The sequence below is a fragment of the Oncorhynchus kisutch genome, linkage group LG1, assembly GCF_002021735.2.
Source record: "Oncorhynchus kisutch isolate 150728-3 linkage group LG1, Okis_V2, whole genome shotgun sequence".
Taxonomy (NCBI): domain Eukaryota; kingdom Metazoa; phylum Chordata; class Actinopteri; order Salmoniformes; family Salmonidae; genus Oncorhynchus; species Oncorhynchus kisutch.
The window spans coordinates 37,899,166-37,924,590 of NC_034174.2; the positions used below are offsets into that span (position 1 = coordinate 37,899,166).

Sequence of the window (25,425 nt, forward strand, 5' to 3'; positions counted from 1 at the left end):
ATGCGAGACGTTTGATATTGCGTCTAATTCTCAATGGATTGCCCTTTCACGCTTAGCTGATCCGTGGTTTAGGTAGTTTCATGTTGTTGGGATTGACTTCCTGGCTCGGCAACAAAAAACTGCCTTGATTACGTCAGTTCGCCTTCATCAAGGGCGTCCATTTCCGACAGATTATACTCTCTGCTCTGGAGTCGCCGCAAATGGCATTGTAAATGAACCGAGCCACCAATATCCACGACGAGACCTTTTTTCTTCGCTCTTTGGCTTTATGTGGTGGACACTAAAGGTCTTTTGGCTGCAGTGGGAGAATTGGGGTTGTAAACATCACGGGGTAAAATCCTTTCAGCTTTGTGTTGTGGCGCAGACTTTTGAGGTCTAGCCTTGCAGACGGGATTATTGACCGGAGGTGTTTTAAGGATGGTAATCAGCATTCCAAGACCGTCTCCAGGTGCCTATATGGGACATCTGCCAAGTAGTGAAAATCCAAGTCTCATCTCTAGACTAATTTAGATATGCTTTTGTTGGAATAGATAGACTTGATCATGATAGTGTCTTTATCTATCATATTTTATCGTATGATATTAGTGTCCTTATCACATCATTTGTATGATCATTAAATAACAATAAAACTACATGTCTATTAAAATGACTCGCAAGATTATTAGGGCTTGTTTTATATTAACTGAATTCGTCATTTAGGTGGGCTTGCTTTCTCTGTTGTACTTCATCTCAGCTGAAATAGCCTAAGCAAAATTGTAATTAGGCCTAAACATGGTTTTGCTACATAAACCATTTTGAAACATTAAATGAACATTACATCCCGACGGTCTTATGTTTATCGAATGGTCACGGAACAGAAATGTGCCACACGCTCAAATGTGCAGCACGCTCTTGTGTCCACTTGAACCGATTTAGTAGACTAGATCTGGGCCTTTTTGCTTTCTTAAATTTGCCGTTGTGAATTTATCTCAACGTTTTTGCTACATAAAGTGACTGATCTCCGTTTGTTATGACACTAAATCGAGTGACGGAAGCAAACAAATAAATCATTTTTTCGTAAAATGAGACGTACATAATTTATTCAATAAGCGTTGCCTATAATTCACTAACAATTACAATTGGCCTATGTTACATTGTAACAAATATAGGCTTATGTGTGTTTGTATATTATCGCCTATTGTAGGCCTATTGTATTATATAAGGCCTGGATTCAAAATCTGGTGTTTAAAAATATTTTTCTGTGTATTTGAGCATTTTCAAAGGCCTACAAAGGCCAAAACAAATAATTTTTCTTAATTTTTATTTGTAAAAATCAAATAGTCTACCAAATTGTATTTGACAGTATTTTCCCGCGTTAAATGCATGAGAGTGTATTTGAATAAGAGTATTTGAGTATTTTCAAATACTTTCCAAGTGTATTTCCAAATTGGCCTACATTAAAATATTGTACTTGTCTTTTTAAAAAATATAACATTTTAATATTTACTTCGAATGTATGTGAACGTAATTGAGCTATTTGAAATCGTATTTGAACCCAGGTTTGATGTATAATGACTGTATTACAAGTTTAATGGGTTGAAAGAACTACACCCTTTCTGAGGCCGGTAACAGTAAATATTCACCATCTGCATGATATCAGGTTTCATAATGCAGAAGGAAGGTGTTGACCTATTAGGATACTAGCTCTTTTGTCTTAATCACCACGAAGATTTGACAAAATGTAATTGAAATCATCCATGAACGACAAACATTGACATTTACCACAAACATGGGCCAGAGCAAATGTTGGCCCCGTGAGCACATATATTGATTGGCTCTTCCCTGGTCTGTATATTTAGTATTTAGTACATTAAGTATGTTGTGTATGTCATGGCTCACTTGTAAAACAGACATGGGTATTAATGTGACTCCCTATATAAAATAGGTATATGTATATATATTGGCTGATATTGTTGTTTGCCAGATGCTTGCGTTCACTTTTATGCACGGACCACAATCACACATAGGCCTATACAGACGGAACGTGTTTCAATGACAGCGTGATCTGGCTTGGTGTCTGCCTGCAGGGATGCAATACCAACGCGAGGACTCAATATGACTTATTGGAATATTATTAGGCCCTTTATTAATCTGCCGTGCGGCGCCCGTCTCCGTGACCAAATACATTTCTACCATTTATATATAGTCTTCAAAAGTAACCCTCGTAAGAGAAAGAAGGCCTAGCAATGCTTTAACGCCGAATTGCTGCCCCAATATGAATGTCTTTACTATATGATAGCTTTTATTCAAACGTTTCCTTTCAGTAAGGCCTTTAAGTGGTGGCTTTAAATGCGTTTACGAGTTCGCAATGTTACTCCAACTCCACCAAATGAACGTCTGTAATAAACAGCATTCTTCCAATCCCGACGGCTCTAATTTCGTATCCCACGGCAGAGGTATAGGCCTAAATGTATGTTATGCAGTTATAGATAATATTAATACATACACACATAGACTCTCTATCGCCAGCAACATTAAATTGTCATATAATTCCAGAATTTAATAAACAACAACTGAAAAAATATTTCTGGGTTCATACTGAATATTAGTTTATAGGATTATTCCCGGGAGCATTGCTGTTCAAGAAATAACGTGTGGCTGTTAATCTACATTTCAGGATTTATGAAAGCTTGAGCGAATGTGACTGTGTTGAACTAGGATGTGGTTCTCTCATCTAGCTATTTGTTTATTTATTTGACCTTTATTTAACTAGGCAAGTCAGTTAAGAACAAATTCGTATTTACAATGACGGCCTACCAGGGAACAGTGGGTTAACTGCCTTGTTCAGGGGCAGAACGACAGATCTGTGTCACCTTGTCAGCTCTGGGATTCGATCCAGCAACCATTCGGTTACTGGCAAAAACGCTCTAACTACTAGACTATCTGCCGCGCCTATCTTGTGAGGAAAGCATTAACTGCGTCTGCTAAATGACTAAAATGTAGGCTAACTGTAATTAATGTGGAAATACTTTTTTTCACTTCTTCTCCTACACACACAGAGAGAGAGAGAGAGAGAGGAGAGAGAGAGAGAGAGGGAGGAGAGAGGAGAGAAAGAGAGGAGGAGGAGAGAGGAGGAGAGAGGGAGAGAGAGAGAGAGCGAGCGAGAGGAGAGATGAGAGCGGAGAGAGGAGGAGAGAGGAGAGAGGAGAGGAGAGAGAGAGAGAGAGAGAGAGAGAGAGAGAGAGAGAGAGGAGAGGAGAGGAGACGAGAGAGGAGAGGAGAGAGAGAGAGAGAGAGAGGAGAGAGAGAGAGAGAGAGAGAGAGAGAGAGAGAGAGAGAGAGAGAGAGAGAGAGAGAGAGAGAGAGAGAGAGAGAGAGAGAGAAAGAAGAGAGAGAGAGAGAGAGACACACGTTACCTTCAAGATGAATTCTAATTCTAATACCACCTGCTTGCACGCACTGAGCTGTCACAGTTTTGTATTCTTGTTCTTAATGTTATCATTAATCAAGGATCATTCTTTTTTTATTGGAAATAACAAAAGTACTGAAGATGTTATTAACATAAACATAATTATTTCAATCCTCTTATACAATGATGAAAGTTTTGTGGGCTGAAGGTCAAAGAATGAACGATAGTCCCACCATCTTTGCTAATATGCTACCTTTCTAATACCTACTAATGACTAAATGGGTATGTTGTTTAATGTTTTCAAAACGTTGTTAATGTACTCAAATGGATGATTTAATAAAAAATAGGCTACATTATGGGCATTAGTCAGTAAACAGTCAGGGTAGCCTATCATTACAGATTTGTTGAAATGAAATGACCTCACATCTTAAAATACAGTTTCAATTTTAAAATGTTTTGCCTTCCCAGAAGAGTGGAGGCATATTATTGCCATTCATTAAAATAGATGTTCGATTAGCAGGCGTCCACATACATTTGGTAATGTGGTACATGTAATGAATACTTCAACACTTGGATCCATATTAAATAGGCAGTGATTTCACCTTAAACTAGGCCTACTAGGCAAATGGTGACCGTAGATTGCCTGATTCGCATTGATTATCCGTCACTCAATATTCGTATCTACGTGCACATTCATATGATTCCAGTTGTAATTCCTCTTAGCACGTTATTGAGTGTTTCAACACTCCCATGTGACTGAATAATATAGCCAATATAGCTGTAGCGGTGATATAAGTCAAGACCCCATGTGTTCATGCCTTGCACTAGACTGTGAAGTTGACCAATGTTGCATGCGGTGTGGCCATGTCATTTTCTTAGCAACCTCATGGTGCTCAAATAAACTGAAATGGGTGATGAACCAAAGTACAGCATCCTATGTATTTTAAGTATATTCGGCTGTAGGTAATAATGCAAGAAACGTAAGAAATAACACACAAAAAAAATACTGTGTGTGTGTGTTAGTTCGATTGCATCTTCCCAATATTATATAAAGGTTGTTTATGTCAATTTGATTTCAGATCCAGATATTTTATTTAAGGAACTTGAAATGGAAAAGATCCATCCCTGAATCTTTTTTAAGAGGATCTAAGGCTACCTTTAGACAAACACACCAATTCAGATCTTTTTTTTCTCACTAATTGATCTTTTGACCAATCAGATCAGCTCTGAAAAAAATCTGATTGGATGTGATTGGTCAAAGTGGATATAATATCAGAATTAGGTTGCGTGTCTAAATGCGTCCTTATATCTCTAATAATGTTGAGTTCATTGAAATGGAGTCAACACCTATCCTGGTTAGTTTCAAGAAATCACACTGGACACAAATGCTCAACGTTCACTGTTTATTTGTTCAGTTTAAGGTCACAAAAAGGGAAGAAAGGCTGACATGGATAATGTTACAAAAAAACACGTGAAGGCTTACATGGGTGTAGATCTGTAAATAAATAGAATATGAATTACGTATTAATAAGAGTGCAAACTAGTCCTACACCGACAAAACTCAATAAAGCGCTAACTAGAACCTGGTATTTACATTTCTCCAAATGCGCTACCGCGACATGCATAAATGTGGGATAGGCCTACACACAAACATCTGGAATTATATATCCTATAAAACAACATTTGCATTCTAAAATATTCCGTATGGCTGATTAACCGACTTAAAGAACATATAATTATAATTATAAATGTTGCATTATCATTCATGTAAGCTACTGTATACTTACTACTGAGATGGTAATCACACTGATTCCTCATAAGAAAGAACATTTGATTCTACGGGAGTTCTTGAATTCTACGGGAGTTCTTTGTTATAGTTGGTACTAAAATGCAGAAAATGCACCATATAACCTTATATAGTTTATTACAACAACAACATAAAACATTTTACTAGGTTTTTTTTATCAACCTTCCAGGCAAGAAAGCACACTATCTGAGTGATACCCTGTTGTATTTACAAATTAAACTATAGAATATACACTGAGTTTACAAAACATTAAGAACACCTGTTCTTTCCATGACATAGCCTGACCAGGTGAATCCAGGTGAAAGCTATGATCCCTTATTGATGTCACTTGTTAAATCCACTTCAATCAGTGTAGATGAAGGGGAGGAGACATGGTTAAAGAAGGATTTTTAAGCCTTGAGACAATTGAGACATAGATTGTGCATGAGTGCCATTCAGAATGGGCAAGACAAAAGATTTAAGTGCTTTTGAACAGGGTATGGTAGTAGCAGCCAGGCACACCTGTTTGTATCAAGAACTGCAATGCTGCTGGGTTTTTCACACTCAACAGTTTCCTGTGTGTATCAAGAATGGTCCACCACCCAAAGGACATCCAGCCTACTTGACACAACTGTAGGAAGCATTGGAGTCCACATGGACCAGCATCCCTGTGAAACGCTTTTTGCCAGCTTGTAGAGTCCATGCCCCAATGAATTGAGGCTGTTCTGAGGGCAAAAGGGGGTGCAACACAATATTAGGAAGGTGTTTCTAATGCTTTGTACACTCAGTGTGTTTAACTTATGAAAATCTACCTCTTTAAAGAACATCTTAAAACATCCCCATGCCAATGACACCTACTACCATACCTCATTCAAAGGCACTTCATCTTTTGTCTTGCCCATTCACCCTTTGAATTTCACACATACACAATCCATGTCTCAATTATCGTAATGCTTAAAATGTATTCTTTAACCTGTCTCCTACCCTTCATCTACACTGAAGAAAAATGCACTTGTCTTTTCCTACCAGCTCTAACTTTGCTGATAAGTACTTTGTTGAGGGAAAATGTACTTGCTACGATTGTGATATGTTGTCTCACCTTGCTATCTTAAGATGAATGCCTGAGAGCAGATGCTAAATTACAAAAAATGTAAATTGAAAATGAATGTCCATTCACAGGAACACAGGGTATTGCTTTTGCAAATCAGGATTTCGTTTTTTACTAGTATGCTAGTATTAGCCTATAATTACTAGAACCCGTATGGTACTACTATAGTAGCAGTACTTGTATTAATAGTCGTATAGGTCTATAGTGGTTGGCTCCTTGTAATATATTATTTAAGAGGGGGCTCATTTGTCCATGAAGCTGTAATGTACAGCATCTATGTGTAACTAGACCATAGGCCTACAGGTCACAATCAAAGAGCATTCGTGGAGATATTTTTCACTATTTTGTTACATTTTGCTGATACAGAGGAACATATGGATACTTTGCATGATATGCAGGCTATTTGCATACCACCTATTCATATTTTGAGACATACGTTTACAGAATCTCTGCAATATCCCGACCACCAAGATCATGAGACAAAGAAGATCATAATATTTGAAATTGAGATATAGACAAGGTTTAGGCTTATAGGAAATGCAAATTACTTTTTCCCATCTACTTTTCCGCATAACATACAGCATTTATGCACAGGAATAGTGGCCAAAAGCAATGCTCATGGTAAACGTTTGGCTTTGAGATACATTCTTGTTTATATATACAGTCGTGGCCAAAAGTTTTGAGAATGACACAAATATTAATTTCCACAAAGTTTGCTGCTTCAGTGTCTTTAGATATTTTTGTCAGATGTTACTATGGAATACTGAAGTATAATTACAAGCATTTCATAAGTGTCAAAGGCATTTATTGACAATTACATAAAGTTGATGCAAAGAGTCAATATTTGCAGCGTTGACCCTTCTTTTTCAAGACCTCTGCAATCTGCCCTGCCATGTTGTCAATTAACTTCTGGGCCACATCCTGACTTATGGCAGCCAATTCTTGCATAATCAATGGTTGGAGTTTGTCAGAATTTGTGGGGTCTTGTTTGTCCACCCACCTCTTGATGATTGACCTCAAGTTCTCAATGGAACTAAGGTCTGGGGAGTTTCCTGGCCATGGACCCAAAATATCGATGTTTTGTTACCGAGCCACTTAGTTATCACTTTTTCCTTATGGCAAGTTGCTCCATCATGCTGGAAAAGGCATTGTTCGTCACCAAACTGTTCCTGGATGGTTGGGAGAAGTTGCACTCGGAGGATGTGTTGGTACCATTCTTTATTCACAGCTGTGTTCTTAGGCAAAATTGTGAGTGAGCCCACTCCCTTGGCTGAGAAGCAACCCCACACATGAATGGTCTCAGGATGCTTTACTGTCGGCATGACATAGGACTGATGGTAGAGCTCACCTTGTCTTCTCCGGACAAGCTTTTTTTCCGGATGCCCCAAACAATCAGAAGTTTACCACAGTCCTCAGCAGTCCAATCCCTGTATATTTTGCACAATATCAGTCTGTCCCTGATGTTTTTCCTGGAGAGAAGTGGCTTCTTTGCTGCCGTTCTTGACATCAGGCCATCCTCCAAAAGTCTTTGCCTCACTGTGCGTGCAGATGCACTCACACCTGCCTGCTGCCATTCTTGAGCAAGCTCTGTACTGGTGGTGCCCTGATCCCGCAGCTGAATCAACTTTAGGAGACGGTCCTGGCGCTTGCTGGACTTTCTTGGGCACCCTGATGCCTTCTTTACAACAATTGAATCGCTCTGTCACGTTCTGACCTTAGTTCTTTTGTTTTAGTATGGTCAGGGCGTGAGTTGGGTGGGTTGTCTATGTTAGTTTTTCTATGATTTGGTATTTCTGTGTTTGGCCTGGTATGGTTCTCAATCAGAGGCAGCTGTCAATCATTGTCCCTGATTGAGAACCATACTTAGGTAGCCTGTTTTTCACCCTTGAGTTGTGGGTGATTGTTTCCTGTGTCTGTGTTTGCACCATACGGGACTGTTTCAATTTTCGTTTGTTCTTTCACTTTGTTATTTTGTATTTTTTTAGTGTTCAGTTTGACATGTTAAAATGGACACTTACCACGCTGCACATTGGTCCGACATCTCTTACTCCTCGTCAGAAGAAGACAACAATCGTTACACAGTTTTACGAGGGTATGTTTGGCAGCATGAGTGAAGGAAGCTTTGTTGCGAAATAGATTTAATTTTTGATTGGAGATGCTTAATGTGATGAGTCTGGAAGGAGAGTTTACAATCTAGCCAGACACCTAGGTATTTGTAGTTATCCACGTATTCTAAGTCAGAGCCGTCCAGAGTAGTGATGCTGGATGGGCGGGCAGGTGCGGGCAATGATCGGTTGAATAGCATGCATTTGGTTTTATTTGCGTTTAAGAGCAGTTGGAGGCCACGGAAGGAGAGTTGTATGGCATTGAAGCTCGTCTGGAGGTTAGTTAACACAGTGTCCAAAGAAGGGCCAGAAGTATACAGAATGGTGTCGTTTTAAAGCTTCCAGTCTGTTATTCGAACTCAATCAGCATGACAGAGTGATCTCCAGCCTTGTCCTCATCCTTTGTTAACGAGAGAATCACTGACATGTTGTCAGCTGGTCCATTTGTTGCAGGGCTGAAATGCAGTGGAAATGTTTTTTGGGGGGATTCAGTTCATTTGCATGGCAAATAGGGACTTTGCAATTAATCTGATCACTCTTCATAACATTCTGGAGTATATGCAAATTGCCATCATACAAACTGAGGCAGCAGACTTTGTGAAAATTCATATTTGTGTCATTCTCAAAACTTTTGACCACGACTGTACACTACTGTTCAAAAGTTTGGGGTCACTTAGAAAAGCACATTTTTTGTCCATTAAAATAACATCAAATTGGTCAGAAATACACTGTAGACATTGTTAATGTTGTAAATGACTATTGTAGCTGGAAATGGCAGATTTTTTATGGAATATCTACATAGGCTTATACAGAGGCCCATAATCAGCAACCATCACTCCTCTGTTCCAATGTCACGCTGTGTTAGCTAATCCAAGTTTATCATTTCATTTTAAAAGGCTAATTGATCATTAGAAAACTATTTTGCAATTATGTTAGCACAGAAGAAAACTGTTGTCCTGATTAAAGAAGCAATAAAACTGGCCTTCTTTAGACTAGTTGAGGATCTGGAGCATCAGCATTTGTCTAGAAGGCCAGCATCCCGGAGACGCCTCTTCACTGTTGGCGTTGAGACTGGTGTTTTGCGGGTACTATTTAATGAAGCTGCCAGTTGAGGACTTGTGAGGCGTCTTTTTCTCAAACTAGACACTCTAATATACTTGCCCTCTTGCTCAGTTGTGCACCGGGGCCTCCCACTCCTCTTTCTATTTTGGTTAGAGATGGTTTGCGCTGTTCTGTGAAGGGAGTAGTACACAGTGTTGTACGAGATCTTCAGTCTCTTGGCAATTTGTCACATGGAATAGCCTTCATTTCTCAGAACAAGAATAGACTGACGAGTTTCAGAAGAAAGTTCTTTGTTTCTGGCCATTTTTAGCATGTAATCGAACCCACAAATGCTGATGCTCCATATACTCAAATAGTCTAAAGAATGACAGCTTTATTGCTTCTTTATTAATCAGGACAACAGTTTTCTGCTGTGCTAACATAATTGCAAAAGTGTTTTCTCATGATCAATTAGACTTGTAAAATTATAAACTTGGATTAACTAACACAATGTGCAATTGGAACATAGGAGTGATGATTGCTGATAAAGGGCCTCTGTACACCTATATAGATATTCCATTAAAAATCTACCGTTTTCAGCTACAATAGTCATTTACAACATTAACAATGTCTGCACTGTATTTCTGATCAGTTTGATGTTAATTTAATGGACAAAAAAATTTGCTTTTCTTTCAAAACAAGGACATTTCTAAGTGACCCCAAACTTTTGAACGGTAGTGTAGGTTACAGTTAATCCAGATATTAGGCCTAGGCCTAAAATAATCAAAGGGGAGCAATTATCGGTAATAACATAATATTTTGTATAGGCCTAGTCTTTCCAAAGTTGCATTTTGATTGGCTATTGACAGTTGCATTGAGAATAATATTGATATGATCTTATTCATAAAAAATAGTGCTACACAGTAATTTCTCGTCTGTGTTAGTTGTTGTGTGTGTACTTCACGTCCGCTGATCATCATTGTTAACTTTGGTTCGCAGATGCCAGTAATAGATAGCAAGACAATCGATTATCTGGGCTATACAACAGACTCACCCCATCGCCTGTCTTTATAACCATTTCCATCTACTCATCCATTTTTGCAGATGAAGTCATGACCACCTCAGTCCATGACCTACAGTATATAACTATATTCGTGCCCCTGTAGGCTACAAGTATAATGTCGATAGGAACCTACCAAATACTAATGTGTACATTTGAGTGTGATTGATAGGTCCACCAAATAAACATAAGCCTAGACCTACTTTTTCCAACATTTGGTGTTTGATATACCACTTAATATATATAGCCTTTTGATTATCAGCATGGCACAAGGCTACATCGTGTCCAGCAAATTATATTTTAACATTTTAGGCTGATCATTTAACAATGACGTCAATGTTTGTTATTTCTTTTGTCTACAACAGTCACAGAGTCATAGCAAGTATGGAGGCCTAGTTGTTAGGCTTATTGAATTGATGAATCGAAATGGCTTAATCCAGTTGGCCATCTTTTCCGTGAGGTTTCAAAAGACAGCATTGTAAAAATACAGGTGTTATTGCATTTGTAGTTTATTGCATTTCTGAATAGAAGGTGATTTGAGCCTTGGTATCCTATTTTCCGTGAAAAGAGAGAAACGCAGACTGACGTGTTGAGCCAAAATGAATATTAGGCCTAGAGCCCAGACTGAATTACAATGACTGGTCCTCCGACGCCCAGACACCGCACTGCGGAGTGTCCTAGAACATCATGCATGCCTATCATCTCCCCCAATTGATCATCATGAATAGTAGCCAATGTTACTAGCACACGTATATAGATTTCCAGATGTAGGCTACCCATACCAAAGGTTTCTTAAAGAGATCAGGTGGCAATTGCAGGTTTGCTATTTTTGTAAGGTTATTCAATTTACTTATTATGCTTTATTTTCCCTGATGACCACCGCTTAAAGTGTGAGGTTGGGAGGTGCATGTGTAGTAGAGCATGCACACAAACTGGTGGGCGAGAAATAGCAAAGTCAACACCCAAGAGATGAGAACAGTGTCACCCTTAATGCACACCAGATATACCGCAATATTACCACTTAAACCCAATTTAAACTGGACTTACTCCACAAGGCGCTCAGTCATTATATAAATAGGGACTGACTAGCCTACATGATCACAAATACACTATGTTGTGGTAGGTCTAGGCTATTTGCTGTTATCGACACACCATCCAACCAACATTTTATTTTATGGATCGGCCTATGTCTAGGCCTACTCCGAATTGTCCCTCAGACCAGGGATTCCCAACTCCTTTCTGATGCATAGGTTTAGCATGTGATTTTTTTCCTGCATTAAATTGTTGTGGAATGTTGTTTTTATATTGTCATTCGTGCAATAGTTGTAATTTGCTTATTGTTCTTCGTCTATGTTGGATTTATGTTTATGCGATAATATGAATTAATCAGTTGTGTTTTTTTGATTAACGACACATTTATGAACAATCAAATGGTCCTCATAAACATTTATTGAGGGACATAAAAACACGAGCGGCCTCTATCCGAATTAGGCAGCAGTGGTGGGCAAGAGTTCCGAATCTACACAGACACAAAGTTTTAGACTCCATTAACTGGTCTTATGTGTTTCTACAACATAAAAGCCTCATGTGAATCAAACATGTGTTGTATATTATTGTATTATTGGATCTTTAATCTCTTTTCGCTATTGTGCATGTTACAGCAATGTTGTTACCATTGAAGTGCACGGTGCTTTCAGATTGGAACAACTCTAAAGGAAAAAGGCATTCGTATTTTCCTAAATTGTTTTACTTTAAGAATATCCCTCAAATTTCAAATGTACCATTCAGATTATGGTCGACAAAAAGATAAATTACGTCGAGAAATAGGGTATCGTGCTGTGTGATCAATGTACCTCATGCTCCAATACGAGGGGATATAGCCTACCGTTCTCCATTTTTTATAGACAAGGAAAAACTTTAAAAAAATGATAGGTGGTGAATCCGTCTTAATGATTGCTCATACAATAGAAATCCTATACATAAATAGCATTCAAATGTCTGAGGTACATCACAGTCCTAGGAGTGCATGCGCATTAATCGACTGTGTAATTTTGGGGTAAATATAATCACGTGTTCAGCGGTGGCCAATGAGAGTCGAAGAACCCCAGAATAAATAATTACCTGGCTTGATTGTTCTACGGGTAAGATTTGTTTTAAAGTACACATACAGTCCATATAATAATCGGATGCATGTTAAAGAGACGAGAGGCATCGTCATGTCGACCACTGGTCCCATAAACAATTATTATGTGGATTCTTTGATAAACCATGAGAGCGAGGATGTGCTGACATCGCGGTTCTCAGCTCCAGAGCTTCTCCCCACCGGTTCTCGACCGACGACACTAGCACCAGAGTGCTCCGAATACCCCTCCTGCAGTTTTGCGCCGAAACCTCCTGTCTTTACCTCCTCCTGGGGCCCTGTTCACCCCCAATCTTCAGTGGTATACCACCCATACACCCACCAACCTCACATTGGAACGGACTCGAGGTATGTTCGCTCATGGCTAGAGCCCATATCTGGAACAATATCCTTCCCAGGCTATCCTGCGAACGGCAGACACTACGGACTCAAAACAGATGGTTTTCCTCAGCCCGGTGCCGGAGACTCCATCGCCTTTAACCGCCACGGATACCCGGATTATTTCTACAACACCTCGGTGGACATCCGAGACAAGACACAGCAGATCATCCCTTCTCCAGAGACAGAGGTTTTGGCTTCTGGAAAGCACAAAGACGGCAAGCCAGAATTCGACCCAAGTAAGTAGAAGCCATGGCAGTTTACGCTGTTTTTACAACCGGCTATTGGAGTCGTTTGTTTGTGGGTGAGTTGGGGGTGTTTGTCTTCCATGGGGTTTTCGCTCCTTGTCTGTTGTCCTACTATAAAACGAAATCTCTTTTCCCTTCTCTTTGAACGCGAGGGGCACTGGGGGCTGTTAGACAGTGTTAGACAGGACAAACGCCAATCCCCATAAGGTTGTAAAATAGGAAGAAGCTATAAAACGGCTATAAAATGGGGAACTCTGGAATCAAGCTTTTCATTGACGAGATTAGAATCTCCAGTAAACTCCACTGTCTTACATGGCCTAAACTTGTACGTAAACGCATTTATTTTGTGCGTAAAAGCATATTTTATTTTACTTAGATACATTTGATGTGGTATGCAGGATTCATACACACGAGGTGTGGCCCTATTAATCATAGAATTTGATTTACAGTGGATTATTTATGAATGTATTATTATTACTGTACTTATTATTATTATTTGCATTCTGGGTTAATAGCCTACGATTGGAATGCACATCCAAAGGCCTAAAAGGCTTATACAGCTTGTAGAAACGATCAAAAGTCACCATAGATTTGATCTGCAGTATGATTATAATAGCTCGTTTTTTTCTTTCATTTATTGTAAATCTATACTGGTTTATTGCCACGTATTATTTAGTCACTAATGGCTTATTTCTCACGTGAATATTCATAGTTCTGGTACAACCGAAGCCGAGTAGCCTAAGTCACAAAACATAACGTTGAGATGCAACCTATTAAGCGAGGACCACAACCATTGATATTGAAAGTTCCTCATATCAGTACTTAGAAAACATGACAACAGCGAGCAAACTCCCTGCAATAAACACAGAACATAATATTTGAGGCCACAACAGGAATGCCAGGGTGAAATGCATCTAGCTGTATCTGTTGCAGACCTGCCGAGACTTGAAGCTAAAGGCTTTTAAAATCATTTATGGGCCAATAAAACAAACCGGCGCACTCACAGTTTTACGACTCGGTACTTTTCTAGCACTGTTGACGCTCTTAAAATATGGATGTCTATAAGAGAGATACTTATTTATAATTATTAAGGAAAACATTGATGACACACTTGACAATGTACATGGATTATATTGAACCAGGCTTATTGTAGTTTTAGAAAATCAAGAGAGGTATGATGCTCTCTGTTTGCTTTATTGTGTGTTGAAGTGTTTATGATAATGCTTTTAAAGTAACTTGTAGTTTATACACTGCAAAAGTTCATCAGAAGTGTTGAATTTATTTACTTTTTTATCTGTCCTATCATTTTACAGGCAACCCGGTGGCGAATTGGATACACGCTCGTTCAACAAGGAAGAAACGGTGTCCATATACAAAATATCAGACTCTCGAACTCGAAAAGGAGTTTTTGTTCAATATGTACCTTACCAGGGACCGTCGTTATGAGGTCGCTCTGGTTCTTAATTTGACCGAGAGACAGGTCAAAATTTGGTTCCAGAATCGGCGGATGAAGATGAAGAAAATGAATAAAGAGAAGACAGAAACCAATGAGCAGTAACGTGCCCTATGGACACATTGACAAGTACACATTCAGAAAAATGCCACTCATGAACTGTGTGCGACGGTCTCTCCTCTTGATAGATACTATTTTCCTTTTTTATCTGATATAATTAAGCCATAGGCCTATTATTGGCAAGGTAGCACAGCGCAATTTAGGCCCACGTCTCAATATGAATGTATGCAGCTTGTTAGACTATTTATTCGTTATTAGGCCTACTGTTTCATGTCAAGACCCACAAATGGGATTTTGGTAAAGAAAGGTAGCCTGTAAGGGGAAGTTGGATAACTATGTGTGAATGGTGTTTCATCTGTTCACGTGTATAACAAAACCTGTGTATTTTTGTACATGTTGCATCTTATTCAAGTGTAAATTAGTGTTTTGTACACGAAAATGAATCAAGGTACATGGAACGTTTGTCTGTGTTTTCGTCTGTGAATATATATTTAGTTGTAGCCTGTATGTCTTTAAATCTTTTTTTTCTCTCGACAGTTGAACTTTATACTGTATACTGTAGATTTTGGTCATCTTTAAATATAACCCAAATAGTCTAATTTTCTGTATTTGTTATGTCATTCTTATTAAAACGTTTAAAAAACTCTTACCTTGATCAGAAATATTAACATATGAAAAAATGACATTGGGAGATGGCAGTGTTCAAGACGCAGTAAATTCTTGTTAATTCTTGTTAATTCAACAATTCAAATAGGCTACACCCTACAGTTAGATATACGGGCCACTTCTTATTGAAAGCAGCTGTGACTTTTAACTCATTATTCTTCATTTTCTATTTCCTTTCATAATGCACGTTTCCTGACCACTTCCCGCCTCCACTTTTTTTCTGCAATCTGAATGGTTCTGGGAGAAAAATTAGGTGACATTTGAGGCACTGTGTAAACTCATTGCTCAGAAAGCATCACGTTGCTTCCTTTATACGTGTTATCCTTTCATAATAATTTCAGATTATTGCAACCATTTCAACGAATAGATTTTAGGTTGACATTCTGGCACTGAAATGTTTTCTGTAGTACAAAGGTCCGTATCAGTCTCAACCTGGCTATATTTCTAATTGGTGATCAGTTAACAAAACTTGCCACACGGTATAACTTCATTATTGTGACTCAGGTATAATAAAGGACTATTTTCTAGGTCCGAGTGCATTTCATGCAACCACGTTGTATGGACCTATCTCAATGTAGGGCTTTAGTCCGTGCTTAATTTTAAACAAGGTGTAGGCTAGTTTACGACAAAGGCTGTTAGATCTTGGACCACGTGAGTTGTTTTATTGTTTTTTTTCTCAGCCTTCTTGTGCCTATGGACTCCACAATATTTGAATCAAAATGTTGGCTATATGAGTGTTGTTGTCACATCACAAATCTTGAACATAGGGCCTACACATTGATGGCATTACGAAGTAACTTTCAATAGGGCAATGCGTCATGCAAACTATCGGTCATTGATTCGAGGCAATTGTGGCTGAGTTGGTGCTCTATGTTGCAGTTTAGATGGGTAATAATGGTCATGTGTCGTGGGTATGTGAGACATATAACCCACAACAAACGTCGACAGATTTGCTCACACCCTTTGTCATTATGTTATTTTTGAACACCTTGGACACCACACTAATTTGCCAGTCATATTTTGCGTTCTATCAATTCATTTGAGAGGATGTGTGAAGTATCTTGTCTGGCGTTTATTTTTCCTTCTTGCTAAATTAGCTTTCCTTTTAAAAAAGTGCCACAAACAATACTGACAGCATGCAGAGATTATAGAGCCTAGTAATAGTTGGACATTTCCCTCGTGCAGCGCTGTTTGTCTCGAATGTAATCTAACAAAGCAACCCTGGCAGAGCTGGCTAGACGTCTGGAGTAAATTACTTTATTGTTCTTATTTGAGGATATGGTGTGCTCGTTTTAAAGGGGGCTTATTTCACTTGTTTTTGTCTACTGCAAACGTGACTCCCGCCCGCTTTATTTTTCCACTCTGCATGTGGCGGAGGGGGAAAGAGCAACACATGAAAGGGCCCAAATTCCACTTCCTTTATTCCAAATCTAGCACAGTGCACCAATATTCTGTTTGAACGCTGGCACTGTCCCCGGTCTAATGGACATCTCCGTAAATCTGAAATAGCCTCGATTGAATTCAACCCATACCCATCTATTTATGACTTTGGCCTGTCTATGGCTTCTGTATAGCCTTTAAATGTCCACCATGCCATAATTTCTAGTTTTGCTATGACTATATGCCAACAATTATGAAGACCGCTATCACTGATATAAATGTTTTGCTCATTATTAAATGGTTAGTATTTCTACTTACACTATTAGGCTATAGGATTTGTATCTTTAGAAGAAGTTATCAAATAGCAAGCTACCAGCCGTAGCAACAGGCCCATTTGTGGTAGTAGCATTCTATTGACATGATTCATACTGGCATATACTTTAATTATATCCAATCTTCCGCTATCATTATATAGCCTACCATACAACACCACCAATAGTATTATAGCCTAATAAATAATAATAATGATGATGATGATGATGATGATGATGATGATGATGGTGAAGTTTATAATAATAATAATAATAATAAATTAAACACAAATTTTTTTAAAGAATTTTCAGCAAAGATTTCGTTTTTCTGTCTTAGTTTTTTTTGTCTAAATGTCAATTCAATTGTATTTCCTAAATACAATATTATTGTATCCATTCCCATTTTGTTTTTATTCGGATGAAGGCCATTGACTTTCGAAATGTCATGGTTTTAACCTAGATTAGATAAATAAAGCATAAATAAAGAATTACATTAATAAAGCATCAATATTTTAATTGTGAGAGAGAGTTGCACCTATTCCTTCCAAATTGTCTAAATGTCAAGAAATGATTGTGGATCATAGTGTAATCATGCCAGATTGAAATAGAATTGCAATGCACTACTACTACACAGTCTCAACATTAATCCCAACCCAAACATTGAAGAAAGAGTATAATTATAAAAGTTGAGGACACGAAATAAAATGTGTACTTTTCAAGAACCGAAGAGACTGAATCTTCAACCAAATGTGTAGGCCTAGCCTATATGGCTACATGACGTACTGTAGGTCTATCACTAATCCAGTTAGTGTAGTACCACACACCAAAATGCCACTGGATGTCGCTGTTGACTAAGTATTGAAAACGTTCGAGCCCGTGTAGCCTGTTCCCCTATATATAGCCTGTATCGGAAGCCTGTGGGGGACTTCGAGGTAGATGGTGTCCTTACAGACAAGACCAATGATTAGGTCTACTAGTCACAAATTTAGAGATGAACAACCAATGAATACAACTGAACAACCAACAGGGCCCGTTTTTTTGTCAATAGCCTACCTCTTATTAATAGTCTACGCGTAACTTTCACGGAGAATAAGTATCTTTCTTCACTCTACTATGGGCAGTAGTTATCTGAGATATGCCAATCTTTTTTTTCTTCTTAAAAAAAAAAAGATCGATAGCGCAATTTATCTAGCCTATATCTTACGACACTCATGTATCTGTCTGCCTCTATCTCCTTTTTTCTTGTTGTATTATTATGAAGAACACTTCGTTGATATATAACTGATTAATACTATTGTATCGATATGTTTTATGGATAGCCGATAGGTGTAGTGTTGAGTAGCCTAAGATACACCTGCTATGGCCTCAAAAGAACATCAGAACCTCTCGGCCAAACTTAATGTCTAATGTCTCGTCTTTGTTATTGTAAACATATTGTAATATTTGTATTATGTTTGCTTTAATGAAAGACAAAATAATTCAACCAACCACATTTATTACAGTTTTATTTTCATTAATAATTGTGTAAGTCATGTACAATAATAATAATAATAATACATCAATGGCATCAACAACTATTAAAGCATTATAAAATAATTCTGGCAATAGAAAAACAATATAAACAAAATATTTATGATTTGTTATTAGCAAATACAATTTTTCTACATGTTAACCATTTCAACTCAAATATTATACTTTCAATAGGCTATAGGCTACAATACCTTTTCTGAATTCCACTGCCACTGGGTGCGGATGTAGGCTGTGTGCGCGCACGTGTGTGCGTGAATGTAAATTCTTTACGCAATGCATAGACCCTGCCTTAGCAGTCAGAATAGATTTTTTTATCACTTTCTTAAGAGCAATAAAGGTAGGCCTATAAACTAGAAAGAAATGTCTAGATTTCCATTTTTTTGTGCTTATAAATGTACCACTACTCTTTCAAGTAGACAATGCGTAGCCTATAAGACCAAACAAAAGGATAGTTTACATATAGGCCTAGTCTAGGCTACAGAAAATGTTTTTTTCTTGTTCTTCAAAGCAAAATGCACAATCCCTTCCTGCTAGTCCGCTTCAAGGTATAGACATTCGAGAGCGCGGTGAGAATGGGAGGGGGTTGACGGTTGGTGCGGAGAGAGGTAGGGGGGGGGTGGGGGGGGGGTCAAAAACGCTTGTGACTGTGTGTGGAAGGGGCTAGCCAACTTTAGCTATAGCACACATCAACCATTCACGACATAAGAAGCTGATTTGAAGCTGCAAAAGGAAAAAGCAAGAAAAAGCAAAGGACTTCCATTGGTAGCAGGGCAGTGCTGGAACAGAACGGTGGTGAATAAGGAAACAGGATTTATTATCTTATTCGTTAAACCTGTCTCTATGATTTTGTGGTTTCGTTCGTTTTATGTATTGGGTTTGGAACAGGACTAAGGCAGTAATTGGAATGGTCGTAAACCAAGTTCTTCAGCTGTAACATTGTGAATAGAAAAACATGAGCTCCTATTTTGTGAACCCTCTCTTTTCCAAGTACAAAGGCGGTGAAACGTTGGAACCAACTTACTATGACTGCAGGTTCCCTCAAAGCGTCACCCGGAGCCACGCGCTGGTGTACGGTGCAGGATCGGCGGCGCCAGGCTTTCAGCACCCGCCCCATCACGTCCAAGACTTCTTCCACAGTGGGACGCCGGGGATCTCCACACCAGGCTACCAGCAGAATCCATGCGCCTTGGCATGCCATGGAGATGCCACCAAATTTTATGGATACGAAGCCCTTCCGAGACAAACGCTTTATGGCACCCAACAAGAGGCGAGCGTGGCGCAATACCCAGACTGTAAATCGTCAAATGGCACTAACCTCGGAGAAGGACAAGGCCACCTAAATCAAAACCCGTCTCCTAGTCTCATGTTTCCATGGATGAGACCGCACGGTTAGTAGGCTACGTTTTAATACGCTCTTGTGTGGTTATGTTGTTGTACTTTTCAGGGCATGTAGCCTACATCTGCTAACGTATGATTACGTTTTCGGATCATCACTTATCACTCAGTAGGACTTTATCCGTTAACCGTGGCGCAATGATTCAAAAATGCCAGTTAATCTGAGTCAGTGCTGTGCCATTCACCGCGGCTCAGTTGATCGCTAGTAGTAGATAAGAAAATGAGCAGAGATGAATAACAACAGTAAAAACGAATTCAGTGAAAGTTCAGCAGAAGCCCTTGGCATGGCGTTTATTTTCACATGAATCCCTACAGCTATCCAACGGTAGAGGCTTGGCTATAGTCTTGGAATATACTGTAAACAAAATGTGGATGTCACCAACCTCTAGCAGATTTCAAACAAGTTCTAGTTCTCCGAACTACCTCCGGCACACACACATACACCAATCAATCTTTTGCAATTTTTTAAAATATATAATAGCAGTGTAAACTAATAGCATACAGGTCTTGCAACGATTCCTGCTTAATTGTAAGTGCTATTTCCATTCTATAGCCCCCGGAAGACGCAGTGGCCGACAGACCTACAGTCGATACCAAACACTGGAGTTGGAGAAGGAATTTCTCTTCAACCCTTACCTCACCCGTAAGCGTCGGATCGAGGTGTCTCATGCTTTAGGGCTGACGGAGCGGCAGGTTAAGATTTGGTTCCAAAACCGACGGATGAAATGGAAAAAGGAGAACAACAAAGACAAATTTCCGGGCCAAAGAGGAGAGATGGAGGTGGAGGGAGAGGCAGAGGGCGAGGGTGAGTGCGAAGATGAAGGCAATGATGACGGTGAAGGGGAAGAAGGAGACAAAAAGGAAACGGGAGAGGAAGAGGACACAAAAGAGTGATTTGAATTGCTATTTTTTATGATTACATGGCTTAAAGTTGAAGATGGTAGAGAGAGAGAGAGGCCCGGGAAATTGAATTGAGAGAGAGAGAGAGAGAGAGAGAGAGAGAGAGAGAGAGAGAGAGAGAGAGAGAGAGAGAGAGAGAGAGAGAGATCACATTTTATGACCACCGTTTTATTGGGTTAACAAGTAAGACAAATCCTTTAAAGACACATTTAAAACTCAAAAACAAATATTCCACAATACTGACGACGGATCTGCTTCTATAGAGATATTGCAATTTATGCCTGCACATAGGCTATTGTAGGCAGCATATTATCCTTACCCAATCATAATGCACTAACTCACAAATTGGGCACATCACTGCGCACATGTTGTCACACATCATGGAACACATAGAGGCAAAAATTACAGACATTAGCCTAGTCGCAAAATAGAACTCATTTGATTCAACATTACATTGATTTCAGTATGATTGAAATAGCCTATATAGGCTAATCTAGCCTATTGATATTTTAATGCAGTCATCTCAGTTTTCTTTTTAAGCGAAATGTTATCCTTCACTTGTTTGTAACATTTGTAAATACTTTGGCAACTTTGTATTTGTAGTCAACTTCATTCTGAAGTTAACAGCAGTTACAGTCAGACAGATTGCCTAAACATCTTGATTTCATGTTTATCGGAGATCTTCTGTGAATGAAGTCACACGGAAGGGCAAAAAAAGCGTTTAAGGATGCACTTTGGCTGCTCTACGAGTGGTCTGGATCACTTCTACATGTACGAAGGTTGTTAAGAGCCACGATACTAACGAAGGCTCTGGGAAACACCTCGGCTACTAAAGATACATCGTATGAAGGTTCTAATGATGATCTTAACGCTACGAAGGCTCTGGGAAACGATGCCCAGCTCTGTTTTGCAGAAAATAGCTATCTTCAGGAGGATAATCACTGCTTATAATATCTAGCTTAAAACGATGCAAATGCCCACATAACACAGAGACTAAGCACTAGAAAAACACTCATATGGTCCACAGAATGTACAAGCGGAGGATGGCTAGAAATGTTTCAATGTTCAATCAATGTTGTCATTCAAGGAAAAGGGTTGATTATTAATACACATTATTTGTACTTTTTGTGTTTTGTTTTTCCTCTGAAGTATTATTTATGTGGATTTGTATGTTTATTGGGGTGATGGGAGTTTTTTTTATTGGCCACTGTCAATTCCACATTTGGAGTCATGAGTAGGCTCTATAAGGTGGGAAATTGGTTAGGAGGTACATTTCATAACGGATATTTCATATTATTGTCTCAAATATACTAGTGTGTGTATTGTAATGTATTTTTTGGATTGCAACTGCTCGGACATATTCAATCCGATAAGCCTATCAAAAACTAAACAAATAAGAAATTCTCCATATATTGAATATTTATTGATTCTTGACCTAATTTAGATAAATCAAAGATTCTAGCCATATAGTAAGGCAGCAATAACTTACGCTTATGTGATTATTAGCCTACTGCTGATTTGAATATCGGGAAATACGCCTTTACTGCCTAAATAGGACGCACTTGGAGGTAATGTTAAAATCTACCAACAAAGCTGTATTGTCATTAATAATGTTGATCTATACATTTTTACGAAAGTGACAAGGCAGTCCAAGGACAGGCCTATAGCTATAACACATTTATTGCATTTGATTGCATGATACTTATGGTGCTACTTGTGGCGGTACAGTTCTAGGCCTATATTGATATATCTTTGAAACAAGTGTCTCTGCGTCACGTCATACTAGCTAGTCAGCCATTGGACTATGTCACAAACATTGGTGTCCCAACAACTTAAACTGCCTAAAGTAGCCTAATGCACATTTATTTAACCAACAGCCTATGTTATAATTGAACGAGGAATTGTACTTCTTCGAATATTTCATCAACTTTTAAACATTATTACATTATTGTGATGATCCAATAGACTCGTTTTTGTATTGCACTGATTAGGACCTCTACGTATGTCTTCGTATATCTTATTGTATTGATAAGCTTGATTTCTTATGTTTTAAGTTAAAGGAGGGGATGTTGGTTCTGAATGCACACACCCTTGACATTGACTTGTTGAAATAAATGGCAAAACCTGAATTTCTCTTCCTCATTATTGATACAATAGCCCATAATCCACCCAACACACACACACACACACACACACACACACACACACACACACACACACACACACACACACACACACACACACACACACACACACACACACACACACACACACACGCACACACACACACACACACACCAGTGAATTATAAGAAAGATAACATTTAAACATCACAATTGGGGAAAGTGGGTTAAATTTAGTTATTTTTTTATTTCAGCATAACGCTGTCAAGGTAAACATAGTACTCTTTCTAACAAAGATATCTACAAATATTTCAGGATGTTGTGCATCACTGGAAATAATCAGAATTCATGTAAACATTACAGTTTTGAAAACCAAAAAAATACAGTTTTGTCCCCAGAAAAGTGGTCTCTTGGCACAACTAACCCTGGGTATGGGGTAAATTGAGCTGTGGGTTAGGGTAAGTTAAGCCTCCTACATATTTCTGTACTGAATGAAATATTACTACTACGTATTTAAACTCATGTCTATCTTTATTTCCCAAAGACAATTCACCATATTCACAATCACTTTTTTGTCTTTTAATCATTTTAAGCATCTATTCACACAGGCTTAACACCTAACGCGGAACCCAAACCAGCTGCGCGCGTGAGCCCCCCACACCAAACACGATCATGACTCGCAGGTTAAAATATCAAAACAAACTCTGAACCAATTACATTAATTTGGGGACAGGTCGAAAAGCATTAAACATTATGTCAATTTAGCTAGCTAGCTTGCACTTGCTAGCTAATTTGTCCTGGGATATAAACATTGAGCTGTTATTTTGAAATGCACAAGGTCCTCCACTCCGACAATTAATCCACACATAAAACGGTCAACCAAATTATTTCTAGTCATCTCTCCTCCTTCCAGGCTGTTTCAACTTTGAACTTATATGGCGATTGGCATCTAAACTTTCATAGTATTACCACGATGACTGACAGCGCAGTTTGTCTTTCAGTCACCCATGTGGGAATAACCAATGAGGAGAAGTCACGTGGGTATCTACTTGTATAAAACAATGAGGAGATGGGAGAGGCAGGACTTGCAGCGCGATCTGCGTCACAAATAGAACTGACTCTATTTTAGCCCTTGGCAACACAGATGCTCATTGGCGCGCACGAGCAGTGTGGGTACAATAACTGAATAATATACATTTCTAAATTTATTTTGCAATTCTCGCGCACGCGACGCGAGTGGTGTAGTCAGGGTGTAACAAACACTTAGTACTTAAAAAAAAAAAACTTTTAACACAGGCCCAAGCCTTGTTGTTACCTCATATTCCAGCGATAATGCATTGCATTATGCCTGGGAAGAAAATAGTTCAATTCTCTCAACTTGCCATTAGCTCAACCATTGGCTCAATTTACTCCAAGGCAACCAATTTGACAAATTAGCCCCCACAGCTACAATGATGCATTTTCATGCTAGGTTTAGGACCTCATATTGAAGCTAAGAGAGACCCTAACTAATGTATAAAACAATCTTAAAATGATCTACTTTGGTTTAGGTAGAAGCACCATGAAAACTCTATAAATTCATTTGACTTGGTGAAAATCAGTTTTTCGGACCTAACTTGCTTACCACTTTTTCCGTGGGGTTTCTTCCTCCACAGACTCCATGAAATTATGACCTCTTCCTAAATATTTGGTCAAATTATACATTTTGTGTATGGTTTCCTAGAAACAAGGGTGGCTCAATTTACTCCTTTAGGTCAATTTACCCAACTCTCCCCTGTCTTAAATATAGCGAAGATATGTTTTTATCACAACCTTGTTTTCATTCAGATCAATGGACGAAGGTGTGGATACGGGATACACCCGCTAGCCTGTACTGCTAGTGGGTAAGAGAAAATGTTTGTTTGAGACAAAATTAATGTAAGGAGTTATTTGACCAATCAGCAGAGACTGTTTTGGTACATAGAAAGTGTTTGCTCACCTAAACTCTTGCCTAGGCCTTCATTTCCAATGCATGTAGATGCGTAAATATGGAATATCCATTTGGGTACTTCCTACCAAGGTACTAGGTGCCAAAAATATCATTGTTTGTGTGCACGTTCGTGCTTGTGCACAGAGCTATTCTTGTTTGAGACCTGTCTGTATAGAGGTTGGTGACATTATATACAGACTGGCATCTGCCTGGAGCCTCCAAATCCATGTCTGCCCCTGTGTAGGGAAAACAATCCGTGCTTACGTTGGTTACCGAATTTGCACACAACACCTTTTTCAAACGCAATCTTCTTGTTGTCTGCTTGTTTAAAGTCCATTGCAAAACTACATTTAAGGAAAGTACATGTCTAAAGATTTTCAACAT

The 25,425-nt window shown here is 38.8% G+C and overlaps 2 protein-coding genes across 2 annotated transcripts; both read left to right on the forward strand.

Annotated features, from left to right (window-relative positions):
* Positions 1-12,647: 12,647 nt before the first annotated feature.
* LOC109895052 (homeobox protein Hox-C9a-like) lies at positions 12,648-15,406 on the forward strand. The gene is made up of 2 exons (XM_020488707.2): positions 12,648-13,245; positions 14,568-15,406. The coding sequence occupies exons 1-2, from the start codon at positions 12,675-12,677 to the stop codon at positions 14,810-14,812; spliced, it is 816 nt and encodes a 271-aa protein (XP_020344296.1). The 5' UTR covers positions 12,648-12,674; the 3' UTR covers positions 14,813-15,406.
* A 3,934-nt stretch (positions 15,407-19,340) lies between these two features.
* LOC109895060 (homeobox protein Hox-C8a) lies at positions 19,341-23,078 on the forward strand. Its single transcript, XM_020488714.2, has 2 exons — positions 19,341-20,042; positions 20,603-23,078. Exons 1-2 carry the CDS (start codon positions 19,607-19,609, stop codon positions 20,941-20,943), a joined length of 777 nt encoding a protein of 258 aa, XP_020344303.1. The 5' UTR covers positions 19,341-19,606; the 3' UTR covers positions 20,944-23,078.
* Positions 23,079-25,425: the final 2,347 nt, after the last annotated feature.